General features: G+C 44.1%; 1 protein-coding gene across 3 annotated transcripts in view; it reads right to left on the bottom strand.

The window, feature by feature from the left end:
• LOC126442621 (F-box/LRR-repeat protein fbxl-1-like) overlaps positions 1-9,504 on the bottom strand; it is a 136,628-nt gene extending 127,124 nt beyond the window's left edge. For all 3 annotated transcript variants that reach the window (XM_050090709.1, XM_050090708.1, XM_050090707.1), the window contains exon 1: positions 9,226-9,504. In XM_050090709.1, the coding sequence (XP_049946666.1) occupies positions 9,226-9,354 (129 nt within the window). In that variant the 5' untranslated portion in view covers positions 9,355-9,504. The remainder of the gene's footprint in view (positions 1-9,225) is intronic.
• Positions 9,505-17,311: the final 7,807 nt, after the last annotated feature.

Genomic DNA, 17,311 nt, shown 5'->3' with positions numbered 1-17,311 from the left:
TTCTCTGGAATTGGAATCGTGACACCCTCCTTGAACTCGGAGAGTATTTTGCCTGTTTCATACACCTTACGAGATCTGTTCAAATAATTCTAGAACTTTGTCCAAAAAATTTTTCTATGCTTACCTTCTATTTCTACACGCTCTCTTTCGAAATACTCTCCACCACAATTGATAACACCGCTCGCAATGTCGTTTCTACATGTGGAAGCAGTCCTGGTACGCCTCTAGACGGATTACGCAAAACACTGTTTTAAAATCTTCTTTTACATCGTCTATCATTGCAGATCTTCGTCCTTTCAAAAGGGATTTCAACTTCGAAAATAAAAAAAGTCCACAGAGGCCAGGTCTGGAGAGTACGGAGCATCAGGCAGCACAGTGATTTCATTTTTTGTGCTACAGTCGTGCAGCAACAGGGAGAGATGTGTGGACGCGTTATCGCGAAGCGAGAGCCGTGAACTGTCTCGCCACTTTTCAGGCTGTTTCCTTCTCACATTTTATTGGGCTTCGTAACACGTCCCAATCCTACCATCGGTTAACAGTTTGTCCCTGTGGAACAAATTCGTGATGAAGATGAACTAATCATTCAAAGTCAAAGAAAACTGTCCGCGTCGCTTTGACATTTGATCTGACCTGATGAGCTAGTTTTGGTGTCGGAGAATCCTTCCCGATCCATTGTGAAGATTGAACCTGAGTCTCAACATCATAACTGTAGACCCACATCTCATCACCCGTTATGATACTCTTAAGGACCATCTCATTCTCATTTGTGCAATGCGAGAGCCCTTCACAGGTTGCACGGCGAAGATCTTTCTGGTCTCAACTCATGAGCTGTGGGACGAATTTGCTGGCAACACATAGCACTCCAATATGCTGTGTCAAGATTTCATGACACGGTCCAATTGAAATGTTACATTCTTCCGAAATCTCTCGGACAGTCAGTCTGTGACTGGATCGCACAATTTTGTCGATGTTACCGACACGAGTGTCAGTGGTAGACGTCGGAGGGTGTCCCGAATGAGGGTCATCTCTAACTTCTGTCCAGCCACTTTTAAACTGTGTCAGCCATTTGTAACACAGAGTACGACTTAATCACTCATCACCGTAGGCTTCCTGCATCGTTTGGAGTGTCTCTGCAGATTTTCTTGAGTTTCGTGCACAATTTAATGCAGATGCATTGCTCCTCTAGCTCTTCCATCTCGAAATTCACAAACTGTGCAACACAACATTCTACTAAATGCAGCACTCAACAATAACGAACAGAAATACAACAATGAAACACATTAAACACAAGCATACGCGGATGCCAACCACATTTCACTCTAAATTACAAATGTTCTGGAATATTTTGAACAGACCTTGTACACACACAATGGAATAGTTCTGTCATGGCTGACTCTCCCAAGGATCTCAATAATTCTGAGGGAATGTCATTTTCTCCAGGGGCCTTATTTCAACCTTCAGTGCTCCAACAAATGCTTCTCGCACAATAAGATCCCCCGTCTCATTTTCATTTACTTCATCATCCCTTTGCTTTCAAGTTGATTTCCATTGTAAAGTCCTTCTACACACTCCTTCCACCGTTCAGCTTTCTATTCTTTGCATAGTACTGGCGAGCCACTTGAGCTCATTATATTTGTACAACTGTTTCTCTTTTCTCCGAAAGTCATTTTAATGCTCCTCTACATGGCATCTATCTTTCCCCACAGTAATGCGTGCTCCTGTAGCCTTGCATTCATCCATTAGCCATTCCTGCTTAGCAATTTTGCACTTTCTGTACAACTGACACACACACACACACACACACACACACACACACACACACACACACACTAATAACCACAAGGGCCTCAAGCAAACCATCATCAAACCGAATATCAGAGACGCCAGTGAGATAGCTTTTCGTGACTGTTCATACATACAACGTGACACAGCCTAAGATTGATGGATGTCAGAAGCATAAATAAATGCTACAGTCTCAATCAATGATGATACGCTTTGGCCTCTTATGGTTCTCAGTGGCTCATATAATTTATGGTTGTATAATTTTATCAAGCAGTGTAATATAATTAACACAAATTTCCTTATGTCTCTCAGTAATTCACATACATTTGTAAATTGATTAAACATGTCCTATTTTTTATGTGTAATTTATGCAGTATACTCCTGATTACATGTTCACATGCAAAATTAAATAATTAAATACAAGTACATTCTAAATTATTGAAAATTAGATAAAAATTAAAGAATTTTTTAAATTAAGGAACTTAGTACTATAGAGCAGTACAGGTCATTGTCCTAGGAAGTATTATTATTGATGCTGAAATTTATTGACTGCACGGTACTATGAAATATCAAAAATCAGGTTGTTCTGCAAAATAAAATTTCGTCACAAACACTGACTGTCTATCCTAGCATTTACCCCATCATAAGGCACTACTATTTAACACGATTTGGCAGATTTTGTTTTTATTTTAAATTTGAGGCTACCCTTCCTGGTGCCACAGTCACCAGTTAACGTCAGGGAGGAGAGCTGTGGCTGCCACACGACTATGGATCGTGTAAACTTTGTCCTTTGTGTAACCGTATATTACAGATATTTGTACCGAGTGGAGATTGGGGACCAGCCCAGCATTTCCCTACACGAGTGCAGGAAACCACCTAAAAGCCACACTCGGGCTGACCGAAGTACCAGACCACCGGTTCCCAACCCCTCACGGGACTCGCCACTCTTCGTCGGGTCCGTGCTCGGCTACCGTGAGGCCGCTGCCTTTGCAGCACAGTTTCCCTTCGGTGCTGCACATATATCCTCACACTGTTCTATTTCTTCTCCCTCGGGGAACGTGTCCGGAATGTTTCTGGAAAGGTGTTTTGCATTTTCAGTGGCCAATATCAGAACAGTCTCTGCACTGTTTTTCATTTCTTTTTTCCTTTCCTTGTTTCCCTTCTCCTATCCTTCCTCCGTTTCGGCGTTCGATGTCCTCCTTTTTTCTTCTTCCTCCCCGTGCACCGCCTATGCCTCTGACACGTAACACGTGAACGGGTAACGTGTAAAACCCAGCCCCAAGTCGACAGGTAGAGTTCGCACGTACCCCCTCGTAGAGGCCGGGCCTGAGGAGAGATGATTGCCCGAGCTGCTACCTTCTCAAATTGCCAATTGGAATGTCTGTTAGGTGTTTGTGAGGTGCAATCTGAAGTGTGAGCAATCGTCTGAGGCAAGTGTGCCCCCTTCCGACGTGTGCCCCCCAGTAGTAAGGAGCACGCCGTCGGAGATGCCGAAAATCGTGGGGGATTTTCTCGCAACGAGCCAATCGTCTTCACCTTCAACGTCTACAAAACATAAACGGAATGAGGCCAATGATTCAAAAGACCCTCCCAGCTGCACCACGGTTCCACGTGGTTTCACATATTGAAGACGGTCAGTCACTACGCTAAATCCGTATATTACCCGGAAAGGTGTCGATGCAACTGCTGGCCCTGTGAACTCCTGCTCTCATTTACACAATGTCACTTTGCTTTCGAAGGCTACTTCTGACTCTCAGGCGTGACACTGTTCGCAGCTCCGCTCCTTCGCGGCTATCCCGTCGGTGTCGAGGCCCGCCGAATGCGGAATTCTTCCTGCGGTGTTATTTACACTACACCACTCGACGGTCTGACTGAGGCAGAAATCTGAACATACCTCTCCGATCGGAGTGCCATCGCAGTGTATCGTGTGATGAAAAAGGTAGATGCCTCCTCAGTGCCCACACGCACTCTGTTTCTCACTTTTGACAGAGTGGTTCTTCTGTCAAAGATCAAAGCAGGTGATGAAGTTATCACAGTCAGACTGTATATTCCAAACCCGACGCACTGCTACCGGTGTCACCGTTACGACCACACCTGAGAGTCCTGTCGACTCCCGGACAGATGTGTAACCTGCGGTAGTGACACTCACGAGGGCGAGTGCCCACCTCCTTCTCCCCGCTGCAGCGACAGCGCTGACGACCGTGCCAAATCCTCCTGCGATTATCCCGCGTATCTCGACGAGTCGGCTGTCCGGGAGATATGAGTGAAGGAAAAACTGCATTACCCGGCTGCTCGTAAGTTGTCGGCTACTCGTAAACCCCACGTCCTACCGCCTGGCACCTACAGTATCGTTCTCACTCTACGGAGGACCCGGCCGTGCAGACGTCCGACCTAATATTTAGCACCGCGATTGTGAAATTGCTCGGTGTCCCGGTAGCGTCCCCGTCTCCTCCTCCAGCTGTGCGACAAATTTTCGCCTCCCAGGGTTAAGCCACCTGCTACACAACCGGCAGGCATAAAGGACAGAAGGAACACTCCTACAAAGACTTTTGTACATCCCTCCAGCCAGCCGACATCAGAGTCTTCCTCTGCCAACCGAAAAGGCTCCGAGAAGTGGAACGGAGGCGGCCGGTCTCCCCTGCGACGCTGTCGCCACGTGATACCCTCACCTGGCCGAACTCTGTGTCGCCGGTGTGCACTCTCGGCTATTTTTCTGCCCTGGAATACGCAGGCCGACAGACGGAGAATGCCGACACTCCTGTAGACTTAACGGAGTGGGATGTTCCCGCTTCCGTGTCCCGTAGTGACAGGTATACGTAGGCCGGCACTCGGCAGCCGCCGAGGTGACACCCCTCCGTGTTTTCCTCGTCGTGACTCTCCTCCAGTGGAACGTTTGCGTTCTTCGATCCGACGACGACAATTTATGGGTGCTCTTAGAATCACAGTGTCCACTCGTCCTCTGCCTCCGGGAAAACAATATTGCATCCTCACGACCACTTTGAGCTCTCGCATTTCTTTCCAGTCTGTTTTGACCTCCTCCCCCTCGTGGAGGAGCCTTGTAGCTCGTACGGGATGATGTTTACAGTCGATCCACCTCTCCGATTACCCATCTCCGAGCTGTTGCAGTTTGCCTTTTCTTTCCTCACTTGACCTTTTCCTTCTGTACCATTTATGTCCCTCCGTCATTTGATATCGCCGGGGCAGACTTTCTAGAGTTTATTGGGCAGCTACCTCACCCCATTCTGCTGCTCAGTGACTTTAATGTGCATCGGCCCCTTTGGGGTTCTACCAGAATGTGTCGGAGAGGTGACCTCTCGGCTGACCTTCTCAATCAAATTAACCTCCTCTGCCTTAATGTAGGAGCACCCATGTTCCTTTCAGACTTCACGCACACCTATTCCCATTTGGAGCTATCCTTCTGCACTGACCAGCTCGCCCACTGTCTGAGGCGTACGTTCTCTGACACGTAATCGAGTGACCGTTTTTCCCGTGTAATATCTGTTTGCTGACTCCTATCCCATCTACGTGCACACCCAAATGGCAGCTTACTAAGTCTGACTGGAGGCTCTACTCCTCTCTGGTGACCTTCGACAAACATTGTGCTGACCAGGTAGAGTATCTTGCAGATGTTATCATTACTGTGACACAACATTCCATTCCTCACACTTTCTCTTCACCACGCTGCGCCCCCCGGTCCCTCGGTGGACCGAGGCGCGCCGCGACGCAATTTGTGTGTGGACACGTGCTCTCTGCATTTTTAACCGTAATCCTACAATGGCAAACTGCATTCATTGTAAACAGTTGTGTGCACAGTGTCATCACCTTCTTCAGGACAGCAAACAATCTAGTTCGGTTTCATTCATTAGCTCTTTTAACATTCCACTCCATCGCCCACCATATGGGCCAATCTCTGACAGATCTCTGGGATTTTCGGGCCTGACAGTAGCAGACAATGTCACAGTGGACCCTACTGCTATCTCCGACACCTTGGGCTGCCATTTTCCTGCCTTCTCATCCGTCGGAAATGAGTGGAGGAGGCTCGGGCAGGGCAAGCACTTTCTGCTTAACATGTACGACCGCATCTGGGCAGAGGGCACATTTCCCACAACGGCTCTCGATCTTCCACCATAATCGAGTCCGTCAACACGAGGTGGCGAAGATGAGGTAGCCGAGGAGGTGGAAACGTGGGTTCAACTATGCCAAGACTGCTCGGTAGCTACAACAGGAAAACACAATTAATTAGCAGGAGTACATAATAAGAAAGAAGTTATTACTTAACTTTGCTGCAGTCCATGATCAGTTGGTCATCAATTATAGAAGGCGCGACTAGACTAAGCATCTGTAGAATGACATAATATACATGTCAAAAATCGTGCAGTGATGACTTAATGTCTTGTAATCTCAAATGTCGAATCCGGTGAATTTGAAGACTAACTTGGAATGAAGCAACAAAGACTCGATGGCAGCAATACTGAGCTGCAGATGATGACTAATGTCGGCACTGGCTGACCACTGAGCGCGGCTACGAACTGTAGACTGGCACAACTGCATTACTCTCCTGCTGCACACGAAATGGCCCAGCAGTGCCTCGTGGCAAGCGTAAGTACTGTGACTGGCTGTGTACTCTTTGGCTAACACAGCCATTCTTTTGTTCCATTTATTGAGAGAATCACATCCGGCGGATCAGTGTCTCAGGCGGTGGTGTGGTCGTATGACTGATGACATCACATCCCAGATTCTGGCATGAAGCCACTGTCATACCCATATCTAAGGCCGGTAAGGACCTTCCTTCTAGCTACTGCCCCATTTCTCTCACCAGCTGTGTTTGCAAGGTGACGGAATATATGATTCTCGCAATTTACTAAGCATTGCACACTGTGGATTTAGTTGCAGTCGAACATCTCTTCATTTCGTCCACCCGTGTCACGAACGGTTTGCTGCGGAACTCCCAGATGGTGGCCATGTTTTTCGATTTGGAGAAAGCCTACGACAACTGCTGGAGGACCGGTATCCTCTGTCCTCTCTACAGGTGGGGCTTCGGTAGCCACATATCCCGTTTCCTTCAGGAATTTTTAAAAGACCGAGTTTTCAAAGTACGTGAGGGTTCTGCCTTGTCAGACACCTTTATCCGGGAAAACAGTGTGCCTCGAGGTTCCATCCCAAGTGTCGTCCTCTTCGCTATCGCCATTAGTCCCATAATGGCCTGACTCCCACTGGACATCTTTGGCTCCCTTTTTTTCGACGATTTTTCATCTATTCCAGTTCTCCACTGACTCGGCTCATCGAGCAGCATCTTCAGCGATGTCTCGATCGTCTCTACTTGTAGAGCACAGACAGTGGCTTTTGTTCTTCTGTTGACAAAACTGTTTGTACATATTTCTTGTGGCGCAACGGGTTTCTTCCGCCATCTTTGCACCTCAGGCCTGTACCTCTTCAGTTTGTTGAAACTATGAAATTCTTGGGTCTCGCACTCGATAGGAAACTTTCTCGGTCCTCTCACGTGTCTTACCTAACAGCCCACTGTATGCACTCCCTCAATGTTGTACGTGTCCTCAGTGGTACTTCCTGGGGAGCAGATCGAACCACCCTCCACTGTTTGTACCGGTCCTTTTTCCATTCAAAACTAGACTAGGGGTGTTTCGTTTTTGCATCTGCACATCTGTCCCTCTTATCCTGTTTCAATACTATTCACCATTGTGGCATCTGTTTGGTCACTGGCACCTATTCACTGGACCGGCTGAGAGTCTGTATGCTGAAGCTGCCAAACTACCGCTATCCTACTTTCTCCTCAGCAGGTAAGCACACCGTTTGTCTGCCGTGCAGGCCACCCACCCTATGCGTCCTTCTTCAATGACTCCTTTGATCGCCAGCATGGGGCACGTCCCTTTTCTCTGTTACCTCCCGGAGTTCACTTTCGGCTCTTCCTCCGACAGCTTAACTTCACAATACCTGCCACTTTCCTGACGCGTGTGAACCCTTCACCAGCTCGACTTCACGCAGCGGCCCGTGTTCGCCTCAGCCTCCATTCACTTCCTAAAGTCACTACCTCCAGCCTCGCTCTATCACCTTCAGTTTCACGACCTTCACACGGAAATTCACAATAGTACCTTTGCATATACTGACAGCTCTCGAACTGACCGTGATGTCAGGGGTGCCTACGTCATTGGCACCGACATTCTACATTTCTGACACGGGTGCGTACGACCCTGCACCCTAAAACAAAAACAGAAGACCTGGTCGTTAATCTGCTGCACAGAGCTGATCCGTGTCTGGTTTCCCTCACTGTCATCCGAGGTAGCACGCTGCAGCTAAGCTGTACGAGAAGCTGCTTCCTCGACAAGACTAATTACACTCTACCGTAATGATAAAAAATTACAGCTGAGAACATGACATCTGTCTTCAGAGTGAGACTCCAGATGAGGAGAGAAGCCAGTATCAAGTAGTATCTGTCCCAGACAGCAACAGGCATCACACAACAGAGCTTGGCACAGGCTCCTCCATCATCTGGGGTCTCAGTCTGAAGTCGGTTTAATGACTGAAACCAATTACTGACACCAGATATAAAACAAATTTGTGATCCCGGTTGCTACTTTTTATTATTCTATTAACCGTGATTGCCGAGTTTGGCCATTGCATCAAAAATTCTCACACTACAGAAATAAGCAAATTGTCAATTGCATCTTAATCAATTTCACCCAAATTTGGAAGACATGCTGCTTGCTGTATCACATTCAGCACTATGGCAGTTAGAACTTCCTAGCTTCCACAGGAGTGGTTATATGGGCACAAAAGGGTTTTTTACCACTGACATGTAGGCTGCCCTGCATGACTGGCATGTCATGTGAGTAGTATCTGCACGACTTGCAGTGGCACAGCTGAGCAAGGTGGGGTGGGGGCGCAGGAGAGACTGACGGTGAGAAAGGGAGGAGGAGGAAGCTGAGAGAGAAAAGGGGAGGAAGAGATGGGCAGAGAGAGAGAGTAGGGAAGAGGTGGGAGTAGGGAAGAGGTGGGAGGATGAGGGAGACAGGGAGAGGAAGAAGTGGACACAGCGAGCGAGAGGAGGACGTGTGTGTAATATATGTGTCAAAAGTGTATGTGACCGAAGCCACAGGGAAAAGGCTAGTTAACGATAATACGAGAAATGTAACCTACAATATAATTTTAACAGGTAACTGTAGTCCAAAAATAAATTAAAAAATGAAAAAAAAGAAACATACCATGTATGAACTCTAAGAGTGATCTCAAAGCAAGATGAGAGGTCCCACATTGCTACATTTTGAATCACGTGCACGTTCTGTTTCTCAGAAGCACACGTATCTTTTAACCCGTCCAATCCCTCACTATAAAGTACAGAAACCAGGAATTGTCCATCTGGTTAAAAACAGTACTCGCACAAGTGGCCCCTCATTTATATCTCACACTATAGCTGAAGGTTCAACTTACCGAGTAGTTCATCTTCTGACAGCCGTGAAGCTGCAAAGTTGTGAGATTCAGACAGTTCCTGCAGATCTTACGTAAGATGCGAGCTCTGGTACCGCGCATCACCGTAAGTGTCCGGAGTTGTGGCATCATACCGGCTGTCCGTAAGACCTCTCTGTCCGTCTTCTCACACCTGCAGTGGGCGCACTCGGAGCAGGTGACACCGCAGCAGCTCCTCCCATTCTGTGCCCTGCAGTGTGAGAGGCGCACAATGAGAAACACATAATGATCGAATTCTTATACTTTGACGTAAGTTTCGTGCATAAAACTACTCTCGTTAACTGTATAGTCCGTTTATAGTGAATTAATCCACAAGATCATGAAGGCAGCAAATACTGGTGCCCAGGTTGACATTCCTCGACTTTTGGAAGATGTCTGACAGGGTTCCACACTGTAGCCTAATAAACAAAAGACCAGTTTTGTGACTGAACAGAAGAGCTCCTAACAAATGGAACATAGTATGCCATTCTTAGTAAAGAGAAACCTTCAGACATATTAGTAACCTCTGAAATATCCCAAGGGAGTTCTTAAAAGATGTCATTTTCACTTTTAGCTGTAACTGTTTTTATTGTGCTATTGCAATTTTGGATTATAAGCCACTGTCTCGTAACAAGAACCGACACGACCTCACTGTGCCAGTACTGCAAACAGTTAAATGCGGCAGGAAAATACAGCTGTTAGTTTTCCTGGGGGCGTGCTGCCTCTACTGTGTAGTTAAACGATGATGGCATTCTCTTGGGTAAAATATTCTGGAGGTAAAATAGTTCCCCATTCGGGTCTCCACGTGGGTCCGATAAGGAGGATGTCGTCATCGTGAAAAACCAAACATACAATCTACAGGTGAGGTCATAGACTGCTAGATCCCTTAATTGGGCAGGTAGGTTAGAAAATTTAAAAAGGGAACTGGATGATTTGAAGTTGGATATTGTGGGAATTAGTGAAGTTCTGTGGCAAGTGGAAAAGGAGTTTCAGTCAGGTGAGTACAGGACCATAAATACAAATCAAATAGGGTAGTGCAAGAGTAGGTTTAATAATGCATACAAAATAGGAGTCCATGCAGGCCAAAAACGGATATGAAGCCAACATTCACCACAGCAGTACAGGTTTATATACCAACTAGCTCCACAGATGATGAAATAAAAGAAATTGTTCAGACACATAGTTAAGCTACAGAAAAATTTAGTTGTGACAGGGTACTAATTCCTGCTGTCGATGTGCACTAAGGTCGTAAGCTGAAGCGAAGACTTGTTATTTTTCATATATCAAACAATCGAAACTCGAGGTACGAACACCAACAATGTAGGAAGAGACGGACTGCTAGTTACCATAAAGAAGACACATCAGGTTGCAGTCAGATGAGATTAAAAGGCACTCACACATATAGCTTTTGGCCACAGCCTGTGTCAGTAAAGACACACACACACACACAAACAAACACCATGCACACATGACCACCAATCCAGCATCTTGGGCTGGAATGCACATCACATTGGTTGCAGCAGCTATTTGGAGACGTAGGGGCTTGCACAGGAAAGAGTGGCAGGGGGAAGTGCATCACACGAATCTTTGGAATGAAAATCAGAACAATAACAACAATACGGCACTGAATCTTACGTGTGACAAAGGCATGTAAGCCAAAATTGCAATAGCATTATAACAAAGGAAGTTGATACCCCAAAGGAGTGCTGTAGGACCGTAACTATCCACAGAGTGTATAAATGACCTTGTGGAGAACATCAAGAGGCCCGTCAGTCAGTTTGCAGATGATGACTGCAGAGGACTGACACTTGGTGCACTGACTGTTAGTTGACCCCCAAAGTAAGCAAATTAGCATATTGCGCATAAATAAACAGAAAGACCCATTACTGGACAATTACACAATTGCCAAACAATCCCTGGAAGCAGCCATATTTATTATGTTGGAATATGTGCACAGAGCATTTTAAAATAGAATATCCTTGTAAAACTAAGTGTAGGAAAACGTTGATGCCACACTGAGATTAGCTGACCACCCACAAAGGAGCTAGTCCAAAAGTCCTTGTTCAGCCAATACAGTGGAACCTCACTTAATAAGCAGCTCCCACAATGTGCAATTCACATAATGAGCTAAACAAATTATTAAAAACAGACACGCTTAACAAGCACGAGTCACGACGATTTAGTGCAACATCACCAGCCGTATGCACGCGGTGGGGGAAACGGTTGCCAATATGAGCAACTTTCATTGTCAGCAGCAGCATATCAATAATGTCTTTAGTACATACCACAGTCCGGGCTTAGCGCTCTTTCTGCTACCCACCTTACTGCAGCTTGCAGTCACACATTTCTTCTAAAATAGTGTTCCCACAGTGTTTTTTATGCACAAATTTTAAGAGTAAGAAAATGACCTTAGAAATGAAACGTAAAATAATTGAAAAATGCAGACGTGGTGTGAGCATTGCTGATTTAGCATCACCTATTTGCACTATCCTCAAGAACCGGGACAAGATTAAGGAGATAGAGGCTGCAAAGCGAGTGACATGAACATCCAAACAATGGTTTTGTATTCTGGACGATACTGACAGGTTGTTCCTTATACGGATAAAATGGATAAATGAAAAGCAATTGCAAAACACTATTAATGAGAACATAAATTGTGAAAAGGTGAGAATGATTCACTGAAGTGTTTAAGGGAAGCGGTGGGTGATCCGAGAAGTTTAAGAGAAGAACTAGCGTCCACTGCATGGCGGACACAGAGGCAGCAGAGAGCTTTCATCAGAAACTTCAAAATGCTCGTAGATTCTGAGTGTTATCTGCCACAGCAGGTTTTTAATTGTGATGAGACAGGTCTGTTCTGGAAAAATATACTGAAGCATACCTTTGTAAGAGCAGAGGAGAATGCATTACCCAGGTGTGAGACAACCAAAGCCGATCTCACACTGCTATTCTGTGCCAATGCGAGAGATTATTTGAAAATTAAACCTCTCCCTGTTTACCATTCAGAAACTCTTCAAGCCTTCAAAAAGTGTAAAGGGCACAAGAGTAGGTTAAATGTGATGTGGAGATCCGACAACAAGGCTCGGGTGACACACAATCTTTTTTGTGATCAGATCGACGAAGTGTTCGGTCCTTCGATGAAAAAATATTCTCTCGAGATTAATCTACCACTCTGTATCTTGCTCATTATGGACAACGCTCCTGCCTATTCTCCAATCCTCCAGGCCTACAAGACCACTTCCTTGAAGAATTTCAATTCATCAAAATCCGTTACTCCAGCCTATGGACCAGTAAATTATTTCTAATTTTAAGAAGCCCTACACTAAGGCACTCTTCAGGCATTTCTTTGAGTCGACTGAAGTTACCAATCTCACTCTTGGAGAGTTTTGGAAATATCACTTACACACGATTACCTGTGTCAAGATCACCAAAAAGGTGTGGGATGGGATTACCGAGAGAACTCTCACTTCTACTCAGAAGAAACTTTGGCCAGAGTGCACTGTCGAATGTGACTCGGAGGCAATAAAGTCAGTACCTGTGGAGCCTGTAGTCAATGAGATTGTGTCTTTGTTAAGAGCACGGGACTAAAAGTGGACAACAGTGATATCAATCAGCTTGTGGAAGATTACAGCCAAGAAATGAGCACCGAAGAGCTTATAGAGTTGCAGTGTGTTTCACGGCAGGGAGTTGTGGAGAGGAGTTCTTCAAAGGAGGAGGAAGAGGAGAAAGAGGAGGCGGCAGTAACAGCAAAGCAGCAATCTTCTGGTCCAATACGAGAAATGCTGAAAGTGTGGGAATTGGTTGCATCGTCCACTGAAAATCGTCACCCCAAAAAAAGTCAGTCCGTACGTTTAAGTAAACGCAGTCAACAATACAACATAAGAATCAGCTTAATTTTTCAAGGAACTCCACAACAAAATACAAGAAGTGACCCGTGAGGAAACTCTTCAGTTTCGATTTGAAAGTGCATGGATTACTGCTAAGATTTTTGAATTCTTGTGGTAGCTTATTGAAAATGGATGCAGCAGTATACTGCACACCTTTTTGCCTATGAGTCAAGGAAGTACGATACAAAGGCAGGTTGGATTTATGCCGAGGATGAACTGAGTGAAAGCTGCTTATTCTTGCGAATGAGCTGATATTGCGAATAATCTGATATTGCTAACAAGAAACAGCAGTAAAGAATATATAAATTTAGAGGCCAATGTCAAAATACCCAGACTAGTGAACAGCGGCAGACAAGAGGTTCGCGAACTTACACCACTTATTGCCCAAACCACCCATTTCTGAGCCAAAAATATCCTTTTAGAATGAGAAGAGTTACCCCAAATATAATACCGTATGACATAAGTGAATTGAAATAAGCAAAGTAGACTAATTTTCATGTCGAACCATCAGTTACTTCAGATACCATTCAAATAGTACAAATGGCAGCATTAAGTCTTTGAACGAGATCCTGAACGTGGGCTTTTCCACGTCAGTTTACTATCTATCTGAACACCCAGAAATTTGAACTGTTCAGTTTCACTAATCATAAGCCCATTCTGTGAAATTAAAACGTCAGGTTTTGTTGAATTACGTGTAGAAACTCTGAAAATGAGTCTTACTGTGATTTAGTGTTAGTTTATTTCCCAGAAGCCATGAACTTGGGTCATGAACTGCACTATTTGAAACCAAGCCATTGTTGCACACAACATCCCTTATTACCAAGCTAGTGTCGTCAGCAAACAGAAATATTTTAGAATTACCCATAATACTAGAGGGTATATCATTTACATAAATAAGGAACAGGAGCGGCCCCAACACTGATCCCTGGGGCAACCCCCCATTTGACAGTACCCCACTCAGATCCCACATCACAGACATTCTCAACATTGTGAGTAATGACCTTTTGCTATCTGTTTCTAAAGTAAGAGATGAACCAATTGAGCTACTCTCCCTATTCTGTAATGGACCAACTTATGGAGCTATAGTCGGTGATCAAAACAATCAAACATCTTAGTTAAATCAAAAAATATGCCTAGCATTCAAACCCTTTTGTTTAATCCATCCAGTACCTCACAGAGAAAAGAGAATATAGCATTTTCAGCTGTTAAATGATTTCTAAAGCAGAACTGTACATTTGATAGCTAATCGTGTGACATAAAATGATCAATTATCCTTACATAAGCAGCCTTTTCAATAACTTTAGCAAACACTGATGGCATAGAAATAGGTCTAAAACTGTCTACATTATCCCTTTCTATAAAGCAGCTTTACTTCTGACAAGGGAACCTCCCCATCGCACCCCCCTCAGATTTAGTTAAAAGTTGGCACAGTGGATAGGCCTTGAAAAGCTGAACACAGATCAATCGAGAAAAGAGGAAGAAGTTGTGTGAAACTATGAAAAAAATAAGCAAAATATACAAACTGAGTAGTCCATGTGCAAGATAGGCAACATCAAGGATAGTGTGACCTCAGGAGCGCCGTGGTCCCGTGGTTAGCGTGAGCAGCTGCGGAACGAGACGTCCTTGGTGCAAGTCTTCCCTCCAGTGTAAAGTTTAATTTTTTATTTTCAGACAATTATCAAAGTTCAGGCACTTACACATAACCAACTTCGCTCTCCAAAATTCCAGAACATGTTCAGATTTGCTTGGACATATGCAGGATTTGACAATCTGCACACGGAAAAATTTGAAAATGTTAAAAACATATGTTTTGACAGAGCACAGGAAAACAGTGTGACTGTGAAACCATTGCATTCATTTGTTGCAGTTTATGAGACAAACTCTTATGTTTTCATCACTTTTTTGGGAGTGATTATCACATCCACAAGAAAACCTAAATCGGGCAAGGTAGAATCTTTTTACCCATTCGCCAAGTGCACAAGTTAGGTGGATCGACAACATACTCTTATCATGTGATGCACATGGCGTCACCAGTGTCATATAGAATACATCGGACGTGTTTTCCTGTGGAGGAATTGGTTGACCTATGACCTCGCGATCAAATGTTTTCAGTTCCCATTGGAGAGACACATCCTTTCGTCTACTAATCGCACGGTTTTGCAGTGCGGCCGCAAAACACAGACACTAAACTTATTACAGTGAACAGAGACGTCAATGAATGAATGGACAGATCATAACTTTGCGAAAATAAAGAAAAAAAACTTTTCACTCGAGGGAAGAACTGAACCAAGGACCTCTCGTTCCACAGCTGCTCACGCTAACCACGGGACCACGGCGCTCCTGAGCTCACACTAGCCTTGATGTTGCATATCTTCCACATGGATTACCCAGTTTGTATATTTTGCTTATTTTTTTGATAGTTCCACACAACTTCTTCCTGTTTTCTCAATTGTTTTGTGTTCAGTTTTTCAAGGCCTATCCACTGCGCCAACTTATAACTAAATCTCAGGGGAGTGCGATGTGGAGGTTCCCTTGTGAGTATTTTAATTGTTCAGGAAACTGACCATACCTAAAGGAAAAATTACAAATATGGCTAAGTACAGGGCTTACATGTGCATCACTGTACTTTAATACTCTGCAAGGAACTCCATCATATCCATGAGAATCCTTAGTCTTCAGTGATTTAATTATTGACTAAATCTCCCCCTTGTCAGTATCACAGAGGAGTATTTCAGACATCAGCCTTGGAAAGACATTTTCTAAGAGAATTATATGATTCCCTGTAGAAATTAAATTTTTATTTAATTCACCAGCAATGCTCAGACAATGATTGTTAAATACTGTACATATATCTGATTTAATAGTAACAGAAATATTTTTACTACAAACTGACTTTATATTGTCAACCTTCAGACACTTCATTCACAACTGACCATATGGTCTTAATTTTATCCTGTGAATTAGCTATTCTATTTGCGCACCACATACTCTTGCCTTCCTAGTAATATTTTTAAGCACCATACAATACAGCTTGCAATGGGCAACTGTAGCTTGTTTGTGACTACTTCTAACATTTTGATATAATTCCCACTTTGTTCTACATGATATCCTTACCCCAGTAGTCAGCCACCCAGGCTGCCTTTTACTGCTAGTACTCCATGTAGAACGTTCTAATGGAAAGCAGCTCTGAAAGAGCAGGAGCAATGTGTTAAGGAAAGCGTTATATTCATTATCTATGTATCGGCACTATAAACATCCTGACACTCTCGTTCCTTGATGAGTTTTAAAAAACTCTCAATTGCCCTTGTATTAACTTTTCTACACAGTTTGTAATTATATGTGACATTCGTTTGAGTACACAAGCCTTTTAGAGCTAAAATTTGTGCATCATGGTCTGAAAGGACATTCACCCTTTTACTAACAGAATGCCCATCTGGTAATGAAGAATGAATAAAAATATTGTCTATGGCTGTGCTACTGTGCCCCTGCACCCTAGTAGGAAAAAACACAGTCTGTATCAGATCACACGAATTTAGGAGATCTACCAACACCATTTTTCTTGCACAATCATATACAAAATTAACACTGAAGTCACCATGTATAACTAATTTCTGGTACTTATTATAAAGTGAATCGAGAAACCTCACTAGCTTGAGCAGAAATGCTCTGAGGTCGGAGTTGGGGGACCTATAAGCAAGAAAAAATACAAGTTTAGTTTCATTAAATTCAACTGCCCCTGCACAACATTCAAATATCTGTTCAGTGCAGTGCCATGATACGTCTATGGACTCGAATGGAATACAATTTTTTACGTACATAGCCACTCCCCCATCCTGCAAGGAACTGCTTGAAAAACAGCCAGATAATCTGTATCCTGGTAAAAGAAGCCTCTGAATTGTCAAATTATTTATGTGGTGCTCTCATATACCAATAATTTCAGAGTCAACATCTATAAGCAGTTCACTAACTTTATCTCTAATACCTCTTACATTTTGATGAAATACACTAATTCCTTCTCTACTCGGGAACATGACGTCCTCTGACGGTGATTCCTTAGTTAGAGGGGCTTCCTTTAAGCAGGTATACCTATCAGCTGACTTCAATCTAAAAAAGGTGCAGCTCTAACACCAACTACTACAGGAATTTTTCCACGAGTGATCCCACCACCCCCTCCCACTACACTGTCA

Source organism: Schistocerca serialis, unplaced genomic scaffold, assembly GCF_023864345.2.
Source record: "Schistocerca serialis cubense isolate TAMUIC-IGC-003099 unplaced genomic scaffold, iqSchSeri2.2 HiC_scaffold_1393, whole genome shotgun sequence".
Taxonomy (NCBI): Eukaryota; Metazoa; Arthropoda; class Insecta; order Orthoptera; family Acrididae; genus Schistocerca; species Schistocerca serialis.
The sequence above is the reverse complement of the archived record's forward strand: the minus strand, read 5'-3'. Positions and strand labels throughout refer to the sequence as shown.